Source organism: Camponotus vicinus, unplaced genomic scaffold, assembly GCF_025532165.1.
Source record: "Camponotus vicinus isolate PSW18456_S1 unplaced genomic scaffold, iyCamVici1.0 SCAF_9, whole genome shotgun sequence".
NCBI lineage: Eukaryota > Metazoa > Arthropoda > Insecta > Hymenoptera > Formicidae > Camponotus > Camponotus vicinus.
The window spans coordinates 11,163,070-11,182,725 of NW_028141981.1; the positions used below are offsets into that span (position 1 = coordinate 11,163,070).

The 19,656-nt window shown below is 44.2% G+C and overlaps 2 protein-coding genes across 2 annotated transcripts; both read left to right on the plus strand.

Moving 5' to 3' along the window:
• Positions 1–14,746: 14,746 nt before the first annotated feature.
• On the plus strand, positions 14,747–15,763 carry LOC145977276 (uncharacterized). Its single transcript, XM_083109139.1, has one exon. It carries the CDS (start codon positions 14,747–14,749, stop codon positions 15,761–15,763), a length of 1,017 nt encoding a protein of 338 aa, XP_082965265.1.
• A 390-nt stretch (positions 15,764–16,153) lies between these two features.
• LOC145977277 (uncharacterized) lies at positions 16,154–18,883 on the plus strand. Its single transcript, XM_083109140.1, has 2 exons — positions 16,154–18,418; positions 18,842–18,883. Exons 1-2 carry the CDS (start codon positions 16,154–16,156, stop codon positions 18,881–18,883), a joined length of 2,307 nt encoding a protein of 768 aa, XP_082965266.1.
• The last annotated feature ends 773 nt before the right edge of the window (positions 18,884–19,656 follow it).

The following is a 19,656-nucleotide window of genomic DNA, read 5'->3' on the forward strand; positions in this document are numbered from 1 at the left end:
AATGAGAGCAATGAATAGAATTGTATTTAAATATGTATGCAATAAAGACAGATCTATACTCTAAAATCGTTGCTTGTGCGAGACGATAGAGCAGTAGAAATGCAACATATTTTTTGTTTCAATATAAATACAATTAAACACAATACAAAAAAAGCTTGTATTTCACATTGCTCTTTTTAAAATATGTATGTCTTTCTACTCTAGATAATACTGTCGGTAACATAACTATAAGTGTTGGTAATGTACCGACGCTTTTAGTTATGTTAAAATGAGGGCGCCTACCCGTCGGAGTTCGGCCGCGACTCCGGCATCCTCTTAACATGTTTTCTGAAAAAAGTCGCATATAAAATGATATAATTAAAAACTAACTTTTACAAAATATTTTTATTAATAAAACATTTTCTATTAAATGATTATATATATTTCAGATATCTAGCAACTGGTTGCTCATTCAAGACGTTATCATTTACTTTTCGGATGGGTGCATCTACAGTAGGAAAAATTATTTTCGAAACTGTTATTGTATTGTAGAATGAATTACAATCAGAGCACATGCCAGTACTGACAAGAGATAATTTTAAAAAAAGATAGCTAAAGATTTTTATAATATATGGAACTTCCCTAATTGCATTGGAGCTATTGATGGCAAACATATTCGTGTTCTATGTCCGAAAAATTCAGGATCTATGTTTTTTAATTATAAAAAATATTTTTCTATTGTATTGCAAGGCGATGCAGATGCATCTTATAAATTTATAACAATAGATGTAGGGGGATATGGTAAACAAAGTGACGGTGGCACTTTTCAAGCCTCTAACTTATATAAATTATTAAACAACAAGCTTCTCGACATACCAGAACCTAGCAATCTTCCTCAAACAAATGTAAAAACACCGTTTGTGTTAATAGGAGATGAAGCATATCCGCTTCTTCCCTATCTTTTAAAGCCATTTAGTGGAAAGAATTTAAATATTGAACAGGAGTGTTTTAATAAACGTTTATCTAGAGCTAGGAAAACTATTGAATGCTCTTTTGGAATTTTATATTCTAAATGGCGCTTACTTTCGAAATGCATTGAAACCGACATTGATATGACAGATAATATTATAAAATGTATTTGTGTTTTACATAATGCTATATGAGATAAAGAGGGATTTGAACGGAATCTGACAGATGTGTCTATAGAATTTCAAAGAAATTATCAAAGACAAGCAGGAGGGAGACCACCTAATGAAGCAAAACTCATTAGAGATATATTTACAACTTATTTTACAAGTAATCCTTTATCGTATAATAAAGAAGGAAATTAATTTCTGATTATTAAATCATCTTATTATTTATAATTTATATTATAGACTCAATTTTATAATTATTAATAATTTATAAACATAAATACAGAATAAAACTGTATATATCATATAACTTATAAGAATATCTATAATATTTCCTTACTTACCTTCCGCATTTACTTCTTTACTTATTTCTTTCCAACACTTCTCAATTACATTTCTATTGGAATGATTTTTATTTCTTTTATCCCAAATGGGAGATCTTACAAAAATGGCAGAAATTAAATTATCGATATCCATTTGCAATGCGTTTTACGAGTCAACCGGCGCTTACAATTGGCGAGAAAAACTAAAAATTCGTTCCGGTAAATCCGCTCGCGCCGATGACACGCGCAGACAAGTCCGAACCTGCTTTTGTTATGCGCGGTCTCATATGATAACACGTATATATTCTTAATGCCGATCGGCGCTGATCGGCGCTGGCTATCGGAAAGCAGAAAATCTGCTTCCTTTGTGTTCGTACTCTTCCGCAGGTTTCGCAGGTTCCGCAAGTTGGCGCGCCCCTTAAGTATTAATTTCGATGGCTGCGAGTTTCTGCACCGCCTCAATCATTACGCGAGTCAGGCCATCAAACTGAACTTGGGGAGGCGGAGGTGCGGTGGTTGCTGTCTTAGCGATGATCCCTGCCGGGCCGTATAAGTCCGCGACCGAATCCGTGATCTCAGCTCTCTTATCGAGCGTGAGGTCCCGATGCGACGCGAGGAGTGCTTGGACATTTCTAGACAGGCGGCCCAGCCAGAGCGTCTGCAAGATGTCCTCTGGAAACTCCATTCCGGCGAGACCGCGAAAATGTCGGAGAAACTGCGACGGCTTGCGATCTTCGAGATGCTCGTTCTCTAATAGGCGACGCGTGTTTTACTCGCGCGATGAGCCAAGGCGCTTGATTAACTCGGTCTTTAAAAGTTCGTATGATCGTTCTCCTCTAGGCCGGGTAAATATATCGCGGACCTCCAGAGCGTACCTTTGGTCGAGGGCGGTGAGAACGTGGCCATATTTGGTGTTGTCCTGAATTATCCCCGCAGCTTCGAAACCGCCCTCCAGCATCAGGAACCATAACTCCGGATCCGTAGGTATAAAAGCTGGCACTTTAACTGATTCTCGATCGATTGATGATGCACTCGAAGGGTTCTCCGATTCGCGGTTAACGACGCTACTACCATTGTTGTGCGCCATACCGATAATCTCAGGGAAAAGAGAAGAATAAAAAAAAATAACTAATAATAATCGGAGCGTCAAGCACTATGATGCACTGCGCAGATCACTCACGGTTCGCGAAAGATCACGTCGGGGTCACCAATTTGTGGGTGATCCTGGGATATAAGAAATTAACGCTTCTCAATTAAATAACTCTGAATTTATTTTAATCTATAATTTTGAGCGTCTTGTATACTATATGAAGTCACGTGTGTACTGTGTGAAGGCGTGATGTGAGCTATCAATAGGCGCGAGATAGATTCTCTTAAGACTCGATATCTACTCGAACTCTACGAAAGCGGGATACAGAATATATCCTGGAAAACCAGGATTCAGCATGCATGATCCGGGAGAAAGTTTTTATGATCGGAAAGATTCTCGGAGAGATGAGTGACCGTTGTGTAAGAAAAGCCGTATGTTTGCCATATGTTAATTGGCAATGTAAGGGATCGATGGAAGGTGCATAACATGCAAGGGTTGTAAATTTTACAGAAGTGAAAGCGGATGTCGGATGCATGCATGCAGGGATTAGAATTTATATAATATACGTGAGTAAATATGTACGTATGTGTGTGTGTGTGTATAACAGAAGCGGAGTAGGAGATAATCGTCCCGAAAAGTATGTCTCGCTTACTGTGCCGAGTCAGATGTTGCATATCTCAGCACATTCTTTATCTCGTCCATCATTATTCGTAGCGCTTGCACGTTTGTTTCGAGCGAAGTTTTTGCTCAATTTCTCCCTGTCGATCTCTCAAAAGTTTATTCACGTATCGTTTGTTGACGGCGTCAGTATCAGCTTCCGGTTACGCTACGCGTTGAATCTTGCGCAACCTTGCGTCAAAGCCGGTAGTAGTCTGGCAGAGAGCGTTATCGCGAACGTAATTTCTCAATAATCCATTCCATTGATAGTACAAATTATTCGATGTTCCGAGCGATAATCCAAATTTATTAATCGACATTTCGGTACCGAGAACATTGACCAAATGACACGTATCGTCGACGCATAGTTTAATTTATAATAATGCCGGCCTCGCGAAGTTCTTCGATAATTGACAAGATTTCATTGTCGTGAGCATTATTGCCGGCTCGACGCGAGGCGTCCAGCAATCGCAAACGATTTACCAATTCATTGGGATCGTTCCAATGCACGTAATCGATCATGTTGTCGCTTAGCGTCATGGTGCGCGGCGCGTCTATACCTCTTCCCACCTTTCTATCAGGGAATAATGGCGCAATTATATATTTATACTTGTATCCTTTATTACTTTTAATAGGATTATTAACTTTGTTATCACGTTTATGCGCATTTGTTGCTTTTAATATACTTTTATATTTATACAAATCGTCTTGAGTGTATTTTTTATGATTGGGAAATTTTCTAAAAATCAAATCGTAAATACCTTCGGTTCCCGTATATTTTATTCCATCGATAATTATATTATCTTCCTTGTCTACATCGAAACGTTTATCACCGAGCATCATTCCTTCGCTGGTAAATTTAACACCGTAATTTAACACGTAATCCATACCCTTATTTTTATCTACACGCATGATAGCTCCTATATATTTTTGCGCTAGTGGACCAAAATGATCTCCGAACGTTTTCTGACCTTCGGACGTTTCTAATTCGTGTCGGACCGATGTTACAAACGAATCGGGCGTGGTCTCGTAAATTTCTTCAACGGACGGGGATGGTATTGTTTGACACGGTTGTACTTTTATCGGAGTAGAAACAGTAGCCATATTAGAAAATTGCTTCCTTCGCTTTGATCGATTCGGTGTCGAATATATCGGTGAATCGTTTATCGGCATATTTATCCGTGCTCGCTTTATTCCTTGCTTTGACTCTTTTATTTTTTCCTCGTGCTTCTCTCCGAACGTCAAACTCAATGGCTCGATTTTCGGCGCATCAGATTCCACAGTATTTTCGACAAGCTGTTTTAAAGATTCGGTAATCGCCTTAAATTGTCTTTCCAATGCAACGGTCTTCCTCCATTTTACCAGTTTTCAAAGCGCGATATTTTTTGCGAATTGATTCGCTCGTTTTTGCAATCTCTCTCGCAATCTTTTTACGATCATCGTTCATGATGCTCGATCGATGTGTCGATGACGACTGATCGCTTTACGGTATCGCGAAATCATTAAATCATCTTCTATATCGTCCATTGATCAACGTACTGCCTTTATCAATGACTACGAAGCCATATTTGCGTTGCCAACATTTCTGACAATGCGCGGAAATCGTCGTAAGACATGTCGGTATTTACATGATCATTGTACACATGTTTCAAGTTTGTGCCGTCTTATTTAAATAAAATCAAAAGATTCGCATTGTCGCGTATAAGATGCTTAGGTATCTTGGCGTACGTTTGACAAAGATAGAAACAATCGACGCTCGAGTGTCGATCCATTGCAAAGTACTCTCTTATCGTATCTTGCTTGTCGCATGCCACGTCATCAAAGATAAAGATGGAATTCGGAAGCGCCTCGCTCGGTGGAATGACATCGCTGTTATTAGAGAATGTAAAATAACCAATTTCGTCTATAGGTGCTAGTAAATTTTCCAAATATCTATATTTCGGTTGTTGAAGCGATTTCGAATATACGTACACGTTCTCGAAACGTACACCGTACGGACTTTCTATCAAACTAATCAACACGTTTGTCTTACCGCAGTTTGAAGGGCAGCAAACGATACCGCATATAGTAATCGGTAGCATGTTTCCATGCTTGCGTACTTTTTTCTCCGATATTAGTCTATCGTCGAAATTTGATACTTTGATTATCCGCGCTTGTCCCACGAACCGCATGTTTTCTCTTTCGAATCAATTTTGCGAATAATCACGAGGAGGAGACCTATTTATAGAAGTGTCTCGACTCGAAACCGCTCAGTATCAAAAATGTTTCTCCTTCTGTCGGATAAAAGAGACATTCTCTGGCTTACCGCCGAACAGCTGCAATATATCCCAAAGATTGTTTTACTGCAAAATTTTGGTAATTACGTGGAACGATTGTGGGATAAGCTTCCAGAATATATGAAGGCTGATTCGGAGGTTCAACAATATCGTTCGTGCATGCGACATTACAATTTACCGTGGCAGCGAACACACATCGATGGTCCGGGGTGACACTTTTTTGGACATGTAACGATTGGACACGTAATATTGGACACGGAACGATTGGACACTGCATGATTGGACACTGCACGATTGGACACGCACTCTGCACGATTAGACACTGCACGATTGGACACTGCACGATTGGACACTGCACGATTGGTGCAAACCCATGTGGAACCGTACAATAATATACCTTGTTTAATACCGAAAGCACACGGCGGTGTGTGTTGAACCTCGTTTCGCGTGAAATATTGCAAATCCATGTGGAACCGTACAATAATAAACCTCGTTTAATACTGAAAGCACACGGTGATATGTGTTAAACCTCGTTTCGCGTGGAATATTGCAAACCCATGTGGAACGGTGTCTAATCGTGCAGTGTCCAATCGTGCAGTGTCCAATTGTGCAGTGTCCAATCGTGCAGCGTTCAATCGTGCAGCGTCCAATCGTGCAGTGTCCAATCGTGCAGTGTCTAATCATGCAGAGTGCGTGTCCAATCGTGCAGTGTCCATTCATTCCGTATCCAATATTACGTGTCCAATCGTTCAATGTCTAATCGTTACGTGTCCCAATGGGATGCGCCCGATGGACGGCCACCGTTAATAAAAGATTGCGACGAATATCGGCGAGAATTGTAAGAGGTAACGTCTCTTAAATCGTGCGATAAACGCGCTTCCCATCGAATTACATATTCCCGGTTATCAGTTTTGCGGCCCGGGAACTCGATTAGAGAAACGATTGGCTAGAGGCGATCGAGGCATCAATCCATTGGACGCCGCTTGTCGCGAGCACGATATTGCTTACTCGCGAAGCAACGACCTTGGCCAACGACACGTCGTGGATCGCATACTAGCTGCAAGAGCACGAGAACGCATTACCACGAGGGATTCGACTCTTGGCGAAAGAGCAGCCGCTACGACTGTTTGGGCGGCAATGAAGGCAAAGACAAAACTCGGCATGGGGATGAAAAAGCCGTCGACGACAAAGAGAAGGAAAAAACGAATACTTTCAGTAGCGAAACGCGATGATATTTTACCACTTTTACCGTTGTTGGGAGTTGTCGGTTCTTTGGCCGGCGGTGCGGCGGGAAGCGCAAAGGCGGTAAACGATAGCAAGGCGGCGCAACGTCAGTTGGAAGAGATGCAGCGTCACAATTGCGCTATGGAAGGTCGCGGACTTTATCTCGCTCCGTACAAGCGTGGACAGGGATTCTCAACAAAGTCTAAGAGAAAAAAAAAACGTCGAAAAAACATTAAAAATGCCTACAGATGCGACAACTAACGTGCAATTGGAACAATTGGCGAAACTTATGCGCATACCTTTCTTTAGAGGTGTTTTCATGCGCAATAATTTACCAATAAGCGGTATACGACGAAACGAGAGCGGTATCGTCAATTTGGATGACGTTGATGGTCCCGGTACTCATTGGGTAGCGTACGCAAAGAGGGGAGATCGTGTCGTATATTTCGACAGTTTTGGAAATCTTCGACCACACCCAAGGAACTTGTGCGACATTTCGGACGAGTGAAAATTGAATACAATTACACATCTTATCAAAGTTACAATCAGAGTATCTGTGGACAGTTGTGTTTAAAATTTCTTCAAACAATCAACGATCAATTTAAAGCCTGACAATTTACCGTCACGACTCAGTATTCGTCCGACATGTCACTGACACTTACGTTGACTGGCAGAAGCAGCGTTCTCGTTGTAAGCTATTTTCCCGCTATAGATTTGACCGATGCCGATTATGAGCTCGGATTAACGGATTTTGAAACTTATCATATAGATTCCGAACGTAAATTTTTCGAATAATAAATTTTACTTTGGCAACGACGACAAGGAAATTACGATTCCCGAAGGATCGTACGAATTACACGCTATAAATAACTATATAACTATATACTAAATAACTATATACTATCTCAAACCCGCAATTTTGCAATATGAACACTTTTCCAGAGATGTTGAAAACAATTATGATGAGGAATATCCAATAGCGCTCCGCGCCAATCATAGCACGCTAAAGAGCGAAATCAAATGCGCCTACAGAATAAACTTTACCAAACCCGACAATGTAGGATCCTTGCTTGGATTCTTGTTGAATCGTATATTGCAACCTCGCAAGTGGTACGAATCGGACGAACCGGTTAATATTATAAACGTAAATATTATTTGTATAGAATGTAACGTGACTACTAGTGCGTACAGCAATGGCATGCGCGTACACACGATACATGAGTTTTCACCGAGCGTACCGCCAGGATATAAGATATCGGAAACGCCGGCACAGATCATTTATCTGCCGATCATCGTACGGAGCATTACGGATTTAACGATACGTATTGTGGATCAAAGAGGTCGATTGCTCGATTTTCGAGGAGAGGAAATTACCGTAAGATTGCATATACGGCAGCGACAAACATAGAATGCTCATGCTGAACGAAACGGAACACGCGAGAGACAATACTTTTACGAGGGACAATACTATTGCGGTAAGGCGAGCAGTATCAGGTGACAATAATAAGATAGCCGCTAAGAAGAAGCTGAGCGCGTTGAATCGTGAATTTTTAAAATCATTGGGATTCATCGTACGAAAAGAATGATTGATATTTTGAATATCGGAGGTACGCCAGTCTCTGAGGTTCGCATCGTCAAGATTGAGACTCATACGTATAATCCGTACGCCAATACGACGCTTGGATACAGCGACGAGATACGAATATCTATACAACATCAGGATTTGTACACGTTACCGTGCGAAAGCTTTCTTTACATCGAGGGAAAGTTGAATGTGCGTAAAGCGAATGATGAAATGAAGGTTGTATTGGGAAACAATTGCGTTGCATTCATGTTTGATGAGCTTCGATACGAACTCGACGGAGTAGAGATTGATTGCAACAGAAATGTTGGAATAACTTCAATGCTTAAAAATTATGTCTCTCTAACACACCAGAAAAGTATAAACTTGAAGAACGCTGCGTGGGATTTGACATACAACGGTGACAAAAATTATTTCAACTATTGCGTACCGCTCAACATGTTGCTGGGATTTTACGAAGATTATAAACGCGTTGTGATTAACGCTCGTCACGAATTGATTCTGATACACGTTCGCGCAACGATAATAATTGTCTATTCAGACATCCATCGTTTTTGATCATAGGGCGTAAAGACACGTCCGACCTCCTCCCACATACATCCCTATCTTTCTCTGGAGGCTTGCCCCGGCCCTATTTTAGGGTCCATCCGCCACTGCTATTTGGTACAGTGGGGATTTTAGTATATACTAGAGGGATCTTGGGGGATGTGGTCACTTTACGGCGTTGTGCTCGTCGGTGCCGTTTCATACAGAAGGCCAGTCGGAAGCCAGCATGTACGCGAATACCTCCACCGGCACTTATTTGGTCAGCGAGCGACCTTCCAGGGATCCTCCATGGCAATCGGCATTGCATCCATCGAGTGAGATACCAACATCGCTCTGGAGTCGCATATCACTGTGTTAAAAAGCAGCATTAGGTGTGAGGTCTGGATAGCTCAGTGGTCTAGAGCAGTTGCCCGGAAAGCGAAAGACTCGAGTTCGATTCCCGATCCAGCCACTTGCGCCTCACATATTTTTCTAGTCTGCGAATATTGTTTTCTAGCAATTATTCGTTAGGCTGAAAAATGTGTGAATGCTCTCTCCACAGGATATGCGTCGATGCCGTTGCCATGGATGGATTCTGTCGCTCGTTGATCAAATGGACGTAAGGACACGTCCAACCTCCTCCCACATACATCCCTATCTTTCTCTGGAAGCTCGGAAGCTGAGATTGAATTACTCAAGATACAGTGGCGTATGCCTCATGTAATATTGAACGAGATTAATAAATTGTCAATGTTACGAATGTTGGAAAGCGGACAATACTTGGACATGAGTTTCCGATCTTGGGATTTATACGAATTTCCTTTGCTACATAGCACGACTAAGCATTCGTGGACCGTGAAAGCCGCCTCCCAGCTAGAGAAACCACGATACGTGATCTTTGCATTGCAAACTGGTAAAAAGAATTCAGTGTCACAAGATGTTATATTATTCGATGACTGCAAATTGACCAACGTTAAATTCTATTTAAACTCGGAATTTTATCCCTACGATGATTTAAATTTAGATTTTGAAAAAAATAGATTTGCCATCCTATTCGACATGTACTCTCGTTTTCGCAAATCTTATTATGGATGCGATAATAGCACCACGCTATTAACCATTTCAAAGTTTCTACATTGCGGTCCTCTCGCGGTCATTGATTGCTCGTGACAAAACGAGTCTGTTAAAACTGCTACCGTGGACGTGAGAATAGAGTTCGAATGCAGGGAAAAATATACCGGCGAATACTACCGCCTATTGTCTCATCTTGCACGATCGGGTTGTCGAATATAATCCATTGACCAATGTAGTCCGCAAAATTACATAAGTCAGCAAATATCCCCTCCAATGCACATGAAGAAAAATATAAAAGATTGAGATGTTTGACGATCGACATCAGTCTGCAATCGGATCTTGTTACTATGGCTGCGCCAACGTTTGTGGATCTACAAAGATTTATTATCGGGAGAAATTTTGTCGTGAAGGAAGCTGCGGTTCTGAGAAAAGGATCTGTACTTTCTCATTACATTTTTACATGTCCCGTACCATGGCACACACTCACAAAATCTGAGAGATGCCAGGTTTTATGGCTGATTAAAAATCACCATGGATTATCGTGGGAAGATGGACACGTTTCATATTGGAAATCGAAACGTTTAATTACGACGGTAGTGATGAGTGCAACGGAGGAGGATGATGCGTCACCTCTCATATACGTTAAAGGGCACGAAAAACGACAATGGCTGGCCGATATACTGGGCGATGATGCAAGAAACGATATTATTATCGAAACTTTGGATGCAGACTATGAGGATATAGCTTCTTTAAATAAGTTAGATGTTAAGAATACTGTGCGTTGTGAAAATCGTGTAAAAAATTGCGCTTTACAAAATGTATTTAAGATCTATAATTGGTGGTTGGAACATCATAATAATGATTCATCGAATCCATATTTATAATAAATTGATAATGCAATATATTTTTATCGTCTTTCTTATTTTCTCCTTCCTTTCCTTTTCCTTATCTATGTACGTGCGCAGTATCGTGTTTCCGTACGTGACACAGCTGCCACAGAATTGTATTTCGATACATGGTGATACATTGTAATACATTTAAATATTTGTTTGATAATTGAATATAGTTTTGCGATTGATAGCCGTTGATTTCCATTCAACAGTCGTTCGACGATCATTCATTTCCGTTCGACAGTCGTTTAATGTCATTCGATGACCGTTCGACGTGTGTTCAATACCCGTTCAATATCGTTCAACGGTCGTTCATTTCCGTTCGACGGGCATTCAATACCCGTTTAATGTCGTTCAACGGTCGTTCATTTCCGTTCGACGGGCGTTCGATGACCGTTCATTTCCGTTCGATGACCGTTCAATTGCCGTACGATAGTCGTTCGACTGTCGTTCGTTTCCGTTCGACGGTCGTTCATTTCCGTTCGACGGTCGTTCAATACCCGTTCAACGGGCGTTTGATAGCCGTTCGACGGGCGTTTAATAGCCGTTCGACGGGCGTTTAATGTCGTTCGATAGCCGTTCGACGGTCGTTTAATTACCGTTCGTCGATCGTTCGATAGCCGATCGATGATCATTCAATTGCCGTTCGATCAGGGTCGACGCATTATATTATAGCGTTATATTATATCATGCTAAGTTGCATGGGAACATGCATACTTTTGTCTTACGATGCGTTTTTGGTAAAGCGATAATGATACATCCCTATTCTAAAGTTTCGTACCGAGACGATTGTCTCCTCACAAAGTCGCGATATAATGATATTAATATTATATTATACCATGCTGAGTTGCATGGGACCGTACATACTTTTGTCTTACGACGCGTTTTTGATATAGTGATAATGTCACATCTCTACTATAAAATCTCGTACCGAGACCTCGTTGCCTCGTCACAAAGTTGCAGACAGCGTACGAGTCAAGAGGTACCTATCAAAAAGTGAAGAAGAAATGGATCCAATGGTGGTTTCTTGTTATCCAGATTGGAAAAAAAAAGTTCGATTTGTTGTGTATCATCTTTATGAAATTGACCTTCCTGTGGAATGTAAGTATCGTTTTTGTGATTATTTTGTGAAAAATTGTAAAAAATTGTGTATTTTTTAAATAAATTATTTTATAGTTCCAGGACGAAATGGAAATTCCCGGGTTCGTCAATATACATCGTCGGCAATGGGTGCGGACGGTGCGCCGGGCTAGGAGAGAACATTTCTCCTACATGTGAGGCGACACCCCGGAGAGTCGCCAGGTTGAGGATATTTTCGACCTGTGGCAGCTCGGGCAAGAGCCCTACATTGAAATTATAGAAGAAGAGTGGGTCCAAGAAGATTGGATTATAAAAGAAGAGGAGCAGGGGGAGGAAAGAGAAGAGGAGGAAGAGGAGGAGCAGGAGCAGGAGGATGAGGAAGAGGAAAGAGAAGAGGAGGAGAATGAGGAAAAACATGAAGAGGATGAAGAAAGGGAAGAGGAATGGATTGATAAACGTAAGTGTTTTTTTTCTTTTATAAATCTTATTGTAATATGTTTCCATTAACGCAGCATCTTTTTTCTTTTCTGTTCCAGGAGCGGCCTTCCCCCTAGCCCGGCGCATCACCCCCCCTATATATTTTTTTACATTAAATTTTATATTTTTATATTAATTTTTATATTTTTATATATTTTTATATTTTTAAATTAAATTTTATATTTTATATTATATTATTATTATTATTGTTATTATTATTATTATTCTTATTATTATTATTCTTCTTATTATTTTATTATTAGACATACACAAACACACACACACACACACACACACACACATACACACAAATGTATTATTACACAGGCACACTTTAATAAATTTTACATTGTTCAAGCTCAAGCCGTTAACGTGTTTTTCGACCTTTAGAAATTCTACAATGTATTATTTCGGTCCACCGATGTGAAATCGATTTGTCCTCGCGACCCGTTATATTGATATTCCGAACGTATTGTTTTGGGTGACGACAAAAACCGGCGTCCTGAGAAAGCGGCCGACAATTCGAGGTAGCGAGCATCGCGCGTTTATTTTCACTTCCGATCAGCTGACTCCACGGATTATCGATCGCTGAGCGTTAAAAACAAAAATCCGAGCGGCGCAAAGGTCATGCCTTTTTGGGTAGAACCGCTCTATTTTAAACTCGGTACTTCAGATCGTGTCGAACTCTCTCGCAGATAACACTTGCCAAAAAGGAATCGAACGGCTGTCGCTCGCAGCACGGGAGATTAGTTAAGAAAAAAAGGGGGATCGCGCGTATTAGCTCCAAATGTTCTAAAGTCGCTCGCTTTAAGAATACGAAAGAGACCCGTAACTCGCTTGACTCGATTCATGCTTCACCGCGTCACTGAATTTTTTTGTATTATTTTCTCTTGGTGTACGAATAAAGAAGTTTTTGTGTGTGTTTAAATGCTGTGGCCATTTCTTGTGCGTTCTCTCTGATTTCTCTCTCGCGCGCGATCTTGCATTCTCGCCTCTGATTAGACATTTCTGGTCCTTCGAGCCGGATTCGCTCGATCCGGCGCCGCGCACAAGTGCAGTGAGACGGTGAGAGAGAGTGAACAGTGGCTCTTAACCCACAACCATGAGCATGGATATGGACTGCATCTTGGCGCAAGACGACCTCCAAACCAAGACGTCTAACGTGTGGGAGAACACACAAAAGCTGGGGAAGGAGAACATCACGGTCACCGCTGCGCCTCCAGCGCTTAGAGAAAATGTGGGAAAAGTTCGAAAAGCAACACGATGAGTTGCGAGCTAAATTCTGGGACAAGCTGAAGACGAAGGAGTACATCACCGAAAACTCTGCTGGACTTGCGGAGGACACGTACTTAACCCAGAAGACGAAGCTTACAAGCCTGAGGCACACGCTACCGCCACATCCTGCGACCGGAAAGACTGTGACCACCGATGCGTCGGCCGCCCGACAACGCACGACACTCCCGCGTATACAATTGCCTCAATTTTCCGGCAAGTACATCGACTGGCCATCCTTCCGCGACCTCTTCCAATCGGTCGTCGGAAAGGACGTCAACATCTCGGACGTGGAGAAGCTGCACTTCCTGAAGGCATCGCTGAAAGGAGAAGCTGAGTTACTCGTTCGTAATCTGACGACCATCTCGGAAAACTACAGTCGAGCTTGGACTCTCCTCGTAGAACACTACGAGAACAAGAGACTCCTAGTGCGGTCGAGTTTTTCGGCCTTCACCGCGCTCGCGCAGATGAAGAGCGAGTCGGTGAGCGACTTGAAACGCATATTGCAGTGTGTGGTCATTACCGTCGGCTCTCTCGAAAGCATCGAGCGACCCATCAAGAGCTGCGAGGACTTGTTCGTCCACATGATAGTGGAGCTCCTCGACCCGCGCTCACGAAGAAACTGGGAGGACCTTGTCGGGGGAACATCGGAGCCAGCGTCATACGATGAAGTGAAGGAGTTTCTGGAGAAACGACTGCAGACTCTGGAGGCTCTTCACCCACAGAAGGCAGAGGCAACAACGAGCAAGACAGGAGACAACAGTGCTCGCACCGCGCGCTCTCATCACGCGCCAAGAGGCGAAGCGCGGACGATGCTCGCTCTGCAGGGAGGACCACTTCCTGATGCTGTGCAAGCGTTTCCAGGAGCAGTCGGCGGCAGACAGGAAGAAGCACGTCGAGACCAACCAACTATGCCTCAACTGCCTGGGCAAGCACAAGGTGAGTGAGTGCCAATCACGCAAGAACTGCTCGGCTTGCCAGAGCAGGCACCACACGTCGCTGCACAACGCCTGCCGCGAGGTCGTCGCAACCTCGCACGTAGCCCATCAACCGCGCCTCGGACGAGGAGCGGTCCTTCTTGCCACCGCGCGTGTTCGAGTCGCCGACAAATTCGGGGGTCTTCACCCCGCGCGAGCCTTAATCGACCAAGGATCGGAGGCGTCCATGATCTCCGAGCCGTTGGCGCAAAGGCTGCGATTGCCAAGGAACTCAGTCGCGGTCACGGTCTTCGGAGTCGGCGGAATACGGATGGGCTCTGCTAACGGCCGGGTGTCCCTTCGAGTCTTTCCTCGCATCACAGGGTCACCGATGACCATCTCGGCCCTGATACTTCCGCGTCTCATCGTTTACACGGGAGCAACAACCGTGAGGCAGGAGCCTTGGAGTCACCTACACGGACTGGAGCTAGCCGACCCCGAATTCCAGGCCACCGATCCGGTGGACATCTTGCTCGGAACCGACGTGTACGCCGCCATCCTCGACTCCGGCGTCATCAAGGGCAATCCACGAGAGCCAATGGCGCAACGCACCTCCCTCGGGTGGATCCTGTCAGGAGCAATCGAGGCATCGAACAATCACGAGGCTACACACAGTCACTCATGCACCCTGGACGAGACCTTGGTGTCCTTGGTCAAAAGGCTGTGGGAACAAGAAGAGGCGCCACGCGTTCCGGTTCCACTCACTGCAGACGAGCAACGATGCGAGGACCTTTTTTCGCAAACACACTCTCGCGACGAAAACGGACTTGTGCGACTCCCACTCAACGATGACGAACTGGACCTTTCTGGGACTCGAACTGCCGCCGGACGGTTACTCTCATGCATGGAGAAGCGATTCGCCCGAGACGTCCAGCTGCAAACTCTCTATCGCAACTTCATGCGTGAGTACGAAGACCTTAGACACATGTCGCTGATCGACGCCCGCGAGCCAACGACCAACGGACGCCTGTGTTTCCTGCCGCATCACGGGGTCTTGAAGGACGCAGACGGGAAGGTCAAACTGCGGGTGGTGTTCAATGGCTCATCCACCTCACCCGGTGGCACTTCACTCAACAGCAAATTGCACATCAGCCAAAATCTTTTGCCGGCGCTGCCTGACCCACTGGCGTCGACACAAGCACGCCATGGCGACAGACATAGAGAAAATGTACAGGCAAATTATGGTACATCAGGCGGATCGTGACCTTCAGCGAATTGTTTGGCGACGTGACGAAGCAGAGCCCATCCAGGAGTACCAGCTCAACACGGTCACGTACGGGTTAGCCTGCGCGCCAATCCTTGCCATCCGTTCCCTGCGTCAGCTCGCGATGGACGAGAAAGACCGCTACCCGCTGGGAGCAGCCGTGCTGCGCTGCAACGTCTACGTCGACGATATTTTGATGGGAGCGGACACGCTGACGGAAGCCCGTGACCTCCAGCTCCAGGTGATCCAGATCTGTAAGGCGGGCGGGTTCCCGCTGAAAAAATGGTCAGCAACCGATCCAGAGCTCCTTGAAGACATCCCTGCAGCCGACAAATTGCGATCTGACCTTCGGGCGTGGGAACCCCATGAGAGCCACTCCATGCTAGGACTATGGTGGCATCCAGGCGTGGATCTTTTCTCGTTCTCCACTCGAGGAATCAAGCCACAGCCAACCACGAAGAGAACCGTCCTGTCGATCAGCTCTACGACCCCCTGGGCTGGCTCGCACCGGTGGTCGTCCGCGCGAAAATTTTGATCCAATCTGTTTGGCTGCAGGGCTTGGACTGGGATACTCCGCTGACACCGCGGGACTCAGAACTCTGGGCGGACTTCAAGGCGGATCTCCCGAACATCGAACGCGTCCGAGTGCCACGCTGGATTTGTCACCAAGCGGAGGACGCCATCGAGCTTCACAGCTTCGCCGACGCCTCAGAACGGGCGTTCGCCGCAGTTCTATACATCCGAGTCATCGGCCTCGACGGTCAGTCCAAGGTCTTCATGATCGCCGCCAAGTCCAGGGTCGCGCCAGTGAAACAGGTCTCGCTGCCGCGACTGGAACTGTGCGCCGCAGCCCTGCTATCAACGCTCGTTTCACATCATCGGACGACCATCGAGCTACCAATCACGGGCATCCACCTCTGGTCAGACTCCACAGTGACCCTGTCGTGGATACGGAGTCATTCATCTCGCTGGAAGACATATGTGGCCAACCGCGTTGCTGAAGTCCAGCGCAATGTATCCGACGCTTGCTGGCATCACACCCCAGGAGATGACAACCCAGCGAATTGCGCGTCTCGAGGATTGTTTCCCAGCGAACTAGTTCAACACGAACTTTGGTGGAAAGGGCCGACTTGGCTGACGACGACCTCAGGACCATGGCCTGCCGGTTCGGCCTTGGACCTGTCAACGGAAGAAGAGAGGCGCACGGCCAGCCACGTGACCACGCGACAACGCCGAGACGAATCGGTCATACTTACGAGATTTTCATCTCTACATCGCCTTTTACGGGTTTCAGCATGGTGTCGCCGTTGGCTACGCCAAACAACCACACGAGGCTCCACACTGACCGCGAACGAGCTGCAGACCGCAGAGGAAACCTGGATCCGCACCTCGCAGACATGGGGGTTTCCAGACGAGCTTGCAGCAGTGACCAACGGCAAGGAATTGCCGAGGAGGAGCCCACTCCTCAAGCTGAGTCCCTTCGTCGACGCCAAGGGCATTCTGAGAATAGGAGGTCGGTTGAGGAACGCCTCCCTCCCTTACGACGAGAAGCACCCGGCAATCCTACCGAGCGAGTCTCACCTGACGAGGCTCATCCTGGAGGCGGGCCATCGACGGACATTGCACGGGGGCGTGCAGTCGACTCTCGGTCTACTCCGCCAGCGATTCTGGATACCACGCGGAAGAACGCGTGTCAAGGAGATCATCCACCGCTGCGTAACATGCCTTCGATGGCGGGCGGCAGCAACGCAGCCTCTGATGGGCGACCTCCCTCGACCCCGTGTGACTCCGTCCAGGCCGTTCCAGCACACTGGGGTCGACTACGCCGGCCCGATACTACTGAGGACGACGAAAGGCCGAGGACATAAGAGCACCAAGGCGTTCATCGCAGTCTTTGTCTGCATGAGCACCAAGGCCGTGCATTTGGACGTCGCTTCGAACTACACCGCCGAGGCCTTCATCGCAGCACTACGCCGCTTCACTGCCCGGAGGGGGCTGTGCGAGGTCGTCTATAGTGACTGCGGCACGAATTTTGTTGGAGCCGATCAACAACTCCGCGCCCTGTTCGTGGCCAGCAGCAAGGAAGGACGCCACATCGCCGACGAGCTCGCACGTGATCGCATTCGGTGGCGGTTTAATCCTCCAGCGGCCCCGCACTTCGGCGGATTGTGGGAGGCAGCGGTGAAGGCAACCAAGCGGCACCTTCGGCGAACACTAGGAAACGCGACGCTAACATTCGAAGAAATGTCAACGCTCCTCGCTCAGGTGGAGGCCTGCCTAAACTCGCGTCCGCTCGAGGCATTGTCAATATTCATGTTATCACGATGTTCAAAAAAGCATAGTGATGATCAAAAAAGATTATATATTTTAAAATATCGTGATAACGTGAATATTGACAATGAATGTGACAATGCAGTTACACCTTCGTACATTTCCTTGCCGTTTGTGGAGGGTTTGAATGGTGAAATTAGTCGCGTTTTTAAAAATGTAGGTCTTAATGTTGTTTACAATGTACCTAAAAAACTAAACACATTGATTAAACGCGGTAAAGATAGGTTGCCTACCAATAACAGGACTGAAGTCGTTTACAAATTAGATTGCAAAAATTGTAATATGTCATATATCGGCCAAACAAAAAGACATGTTGGCACTCGGGTAAAAGAACATCGCAACAACATAAAATTGCACGAAAGTAATTTTTCTGTTATTAGCAAACATAAAGTTGAATCTAATCATGACTTCGACTGGTCGTTACCTGTTATTTTACATAATGAGAAACACGTGAAAAAGAGAGAAATTGCTGAAATGTTTTTCATAAAAAAGTTTGACAACACGATTAACTTACAAAAGGACACTGAAAATTTAAACAATATTTATGATAGAATAATAAAGGTTGTCTAGTCTTTCTCTGTGAGTTTGGAGAGGTTGACATGATAATCTTGACGAAGTGATTTCCTTATTTTTCACGATATAATACTTAATTAAATTACCGTATGTAAATAACTTGTTGCTCTTTCTTTTCAAAATCAATGTAATTTATTTTTGTTTGTAATATTGGAAATAATATGTTTTTTGCAGTTCACTCGAAAAGGACCAAAACCTATGGTCGAAACGTTGTGATTCTTTACCACCAATAAAAATTGCCAGTGTGGTCGATTTTAATTACGTTTTTCATATTATTAATATTATAATAATTATAGTGGTTATTCCACTGGAAGCCATTGGATAAATGAATTCCTTTTGTCTAAAGATATTATTTTCGTTATTATTTAAATCTTTATTTATTTCTTCTAAATTGTTATTTAGTTTTTTTAATTCTAGAGGATTATTTATTACGTCTTTGAATTTTCGTTCGTCATTTGATTCGTCAATGTTTCGGGAAATTGTTATATTGAATTCTGGTAAAAATGTTTCTATATTCGTTCTATATGTAATTGTTTCTGTTTGTATTGTCTGCAGTTGTCAGTTTACAATTGTCGTTTAGGATAATTCGATCTGATTTTGTGAGTGTCCTTTGTATACTCAGGATGGTTATCGCAGTTTATCGCAATTTGCTGCTCGGATGCAGTCGAATATAGCCAAGAGTGTGGCTGTTGTAACGTAATCCATATAGTGCGGTTCGTTATCGTATAGTCTATGTTGCACTGTTCGCGATAATCTTGTGCTCGTATATACATTTTAATTGCGCACGGTGTATTTCTGTTTACATGATATATTGGTTGACTTTTTTCGCATAAGTATTGATTATTATTATTTATACAATTATTTAGGTTTTGTTTTGTTAAGATTACATATATACACATATCTTTATTTATTGCAATTAATTTATTATCTACTTTCGTGTACGCAAATTTATTTATATAATTATACATTGGTAACGATATTACATTCAA

Excerpts from the sequence above, each read along its gene's own strand:
- LOC145977277 (XM_083109140.1), top strand. The coding sequence starts at position 16,154 with ATGGTGGCATCCAGGCGTGGATCTTTTCTCGTTCTCCACTCGAGGAAT. Across the intron at positions 18,419-18,841 it reads AAAGACATGTTGGCACTCGG|TTCACTCGAAAAGGACCAAA; the intron begins GTAAAAGAACAT and ends TGTTTTTTGCAG.
- LOC145977276 (XM_083109139.1), top strand. The coding sequence starts at position 14,747 with ATGATCTCCGAGCCGTTGGCGCAAAGGCTGCGATTGCCAAGGAACTCA.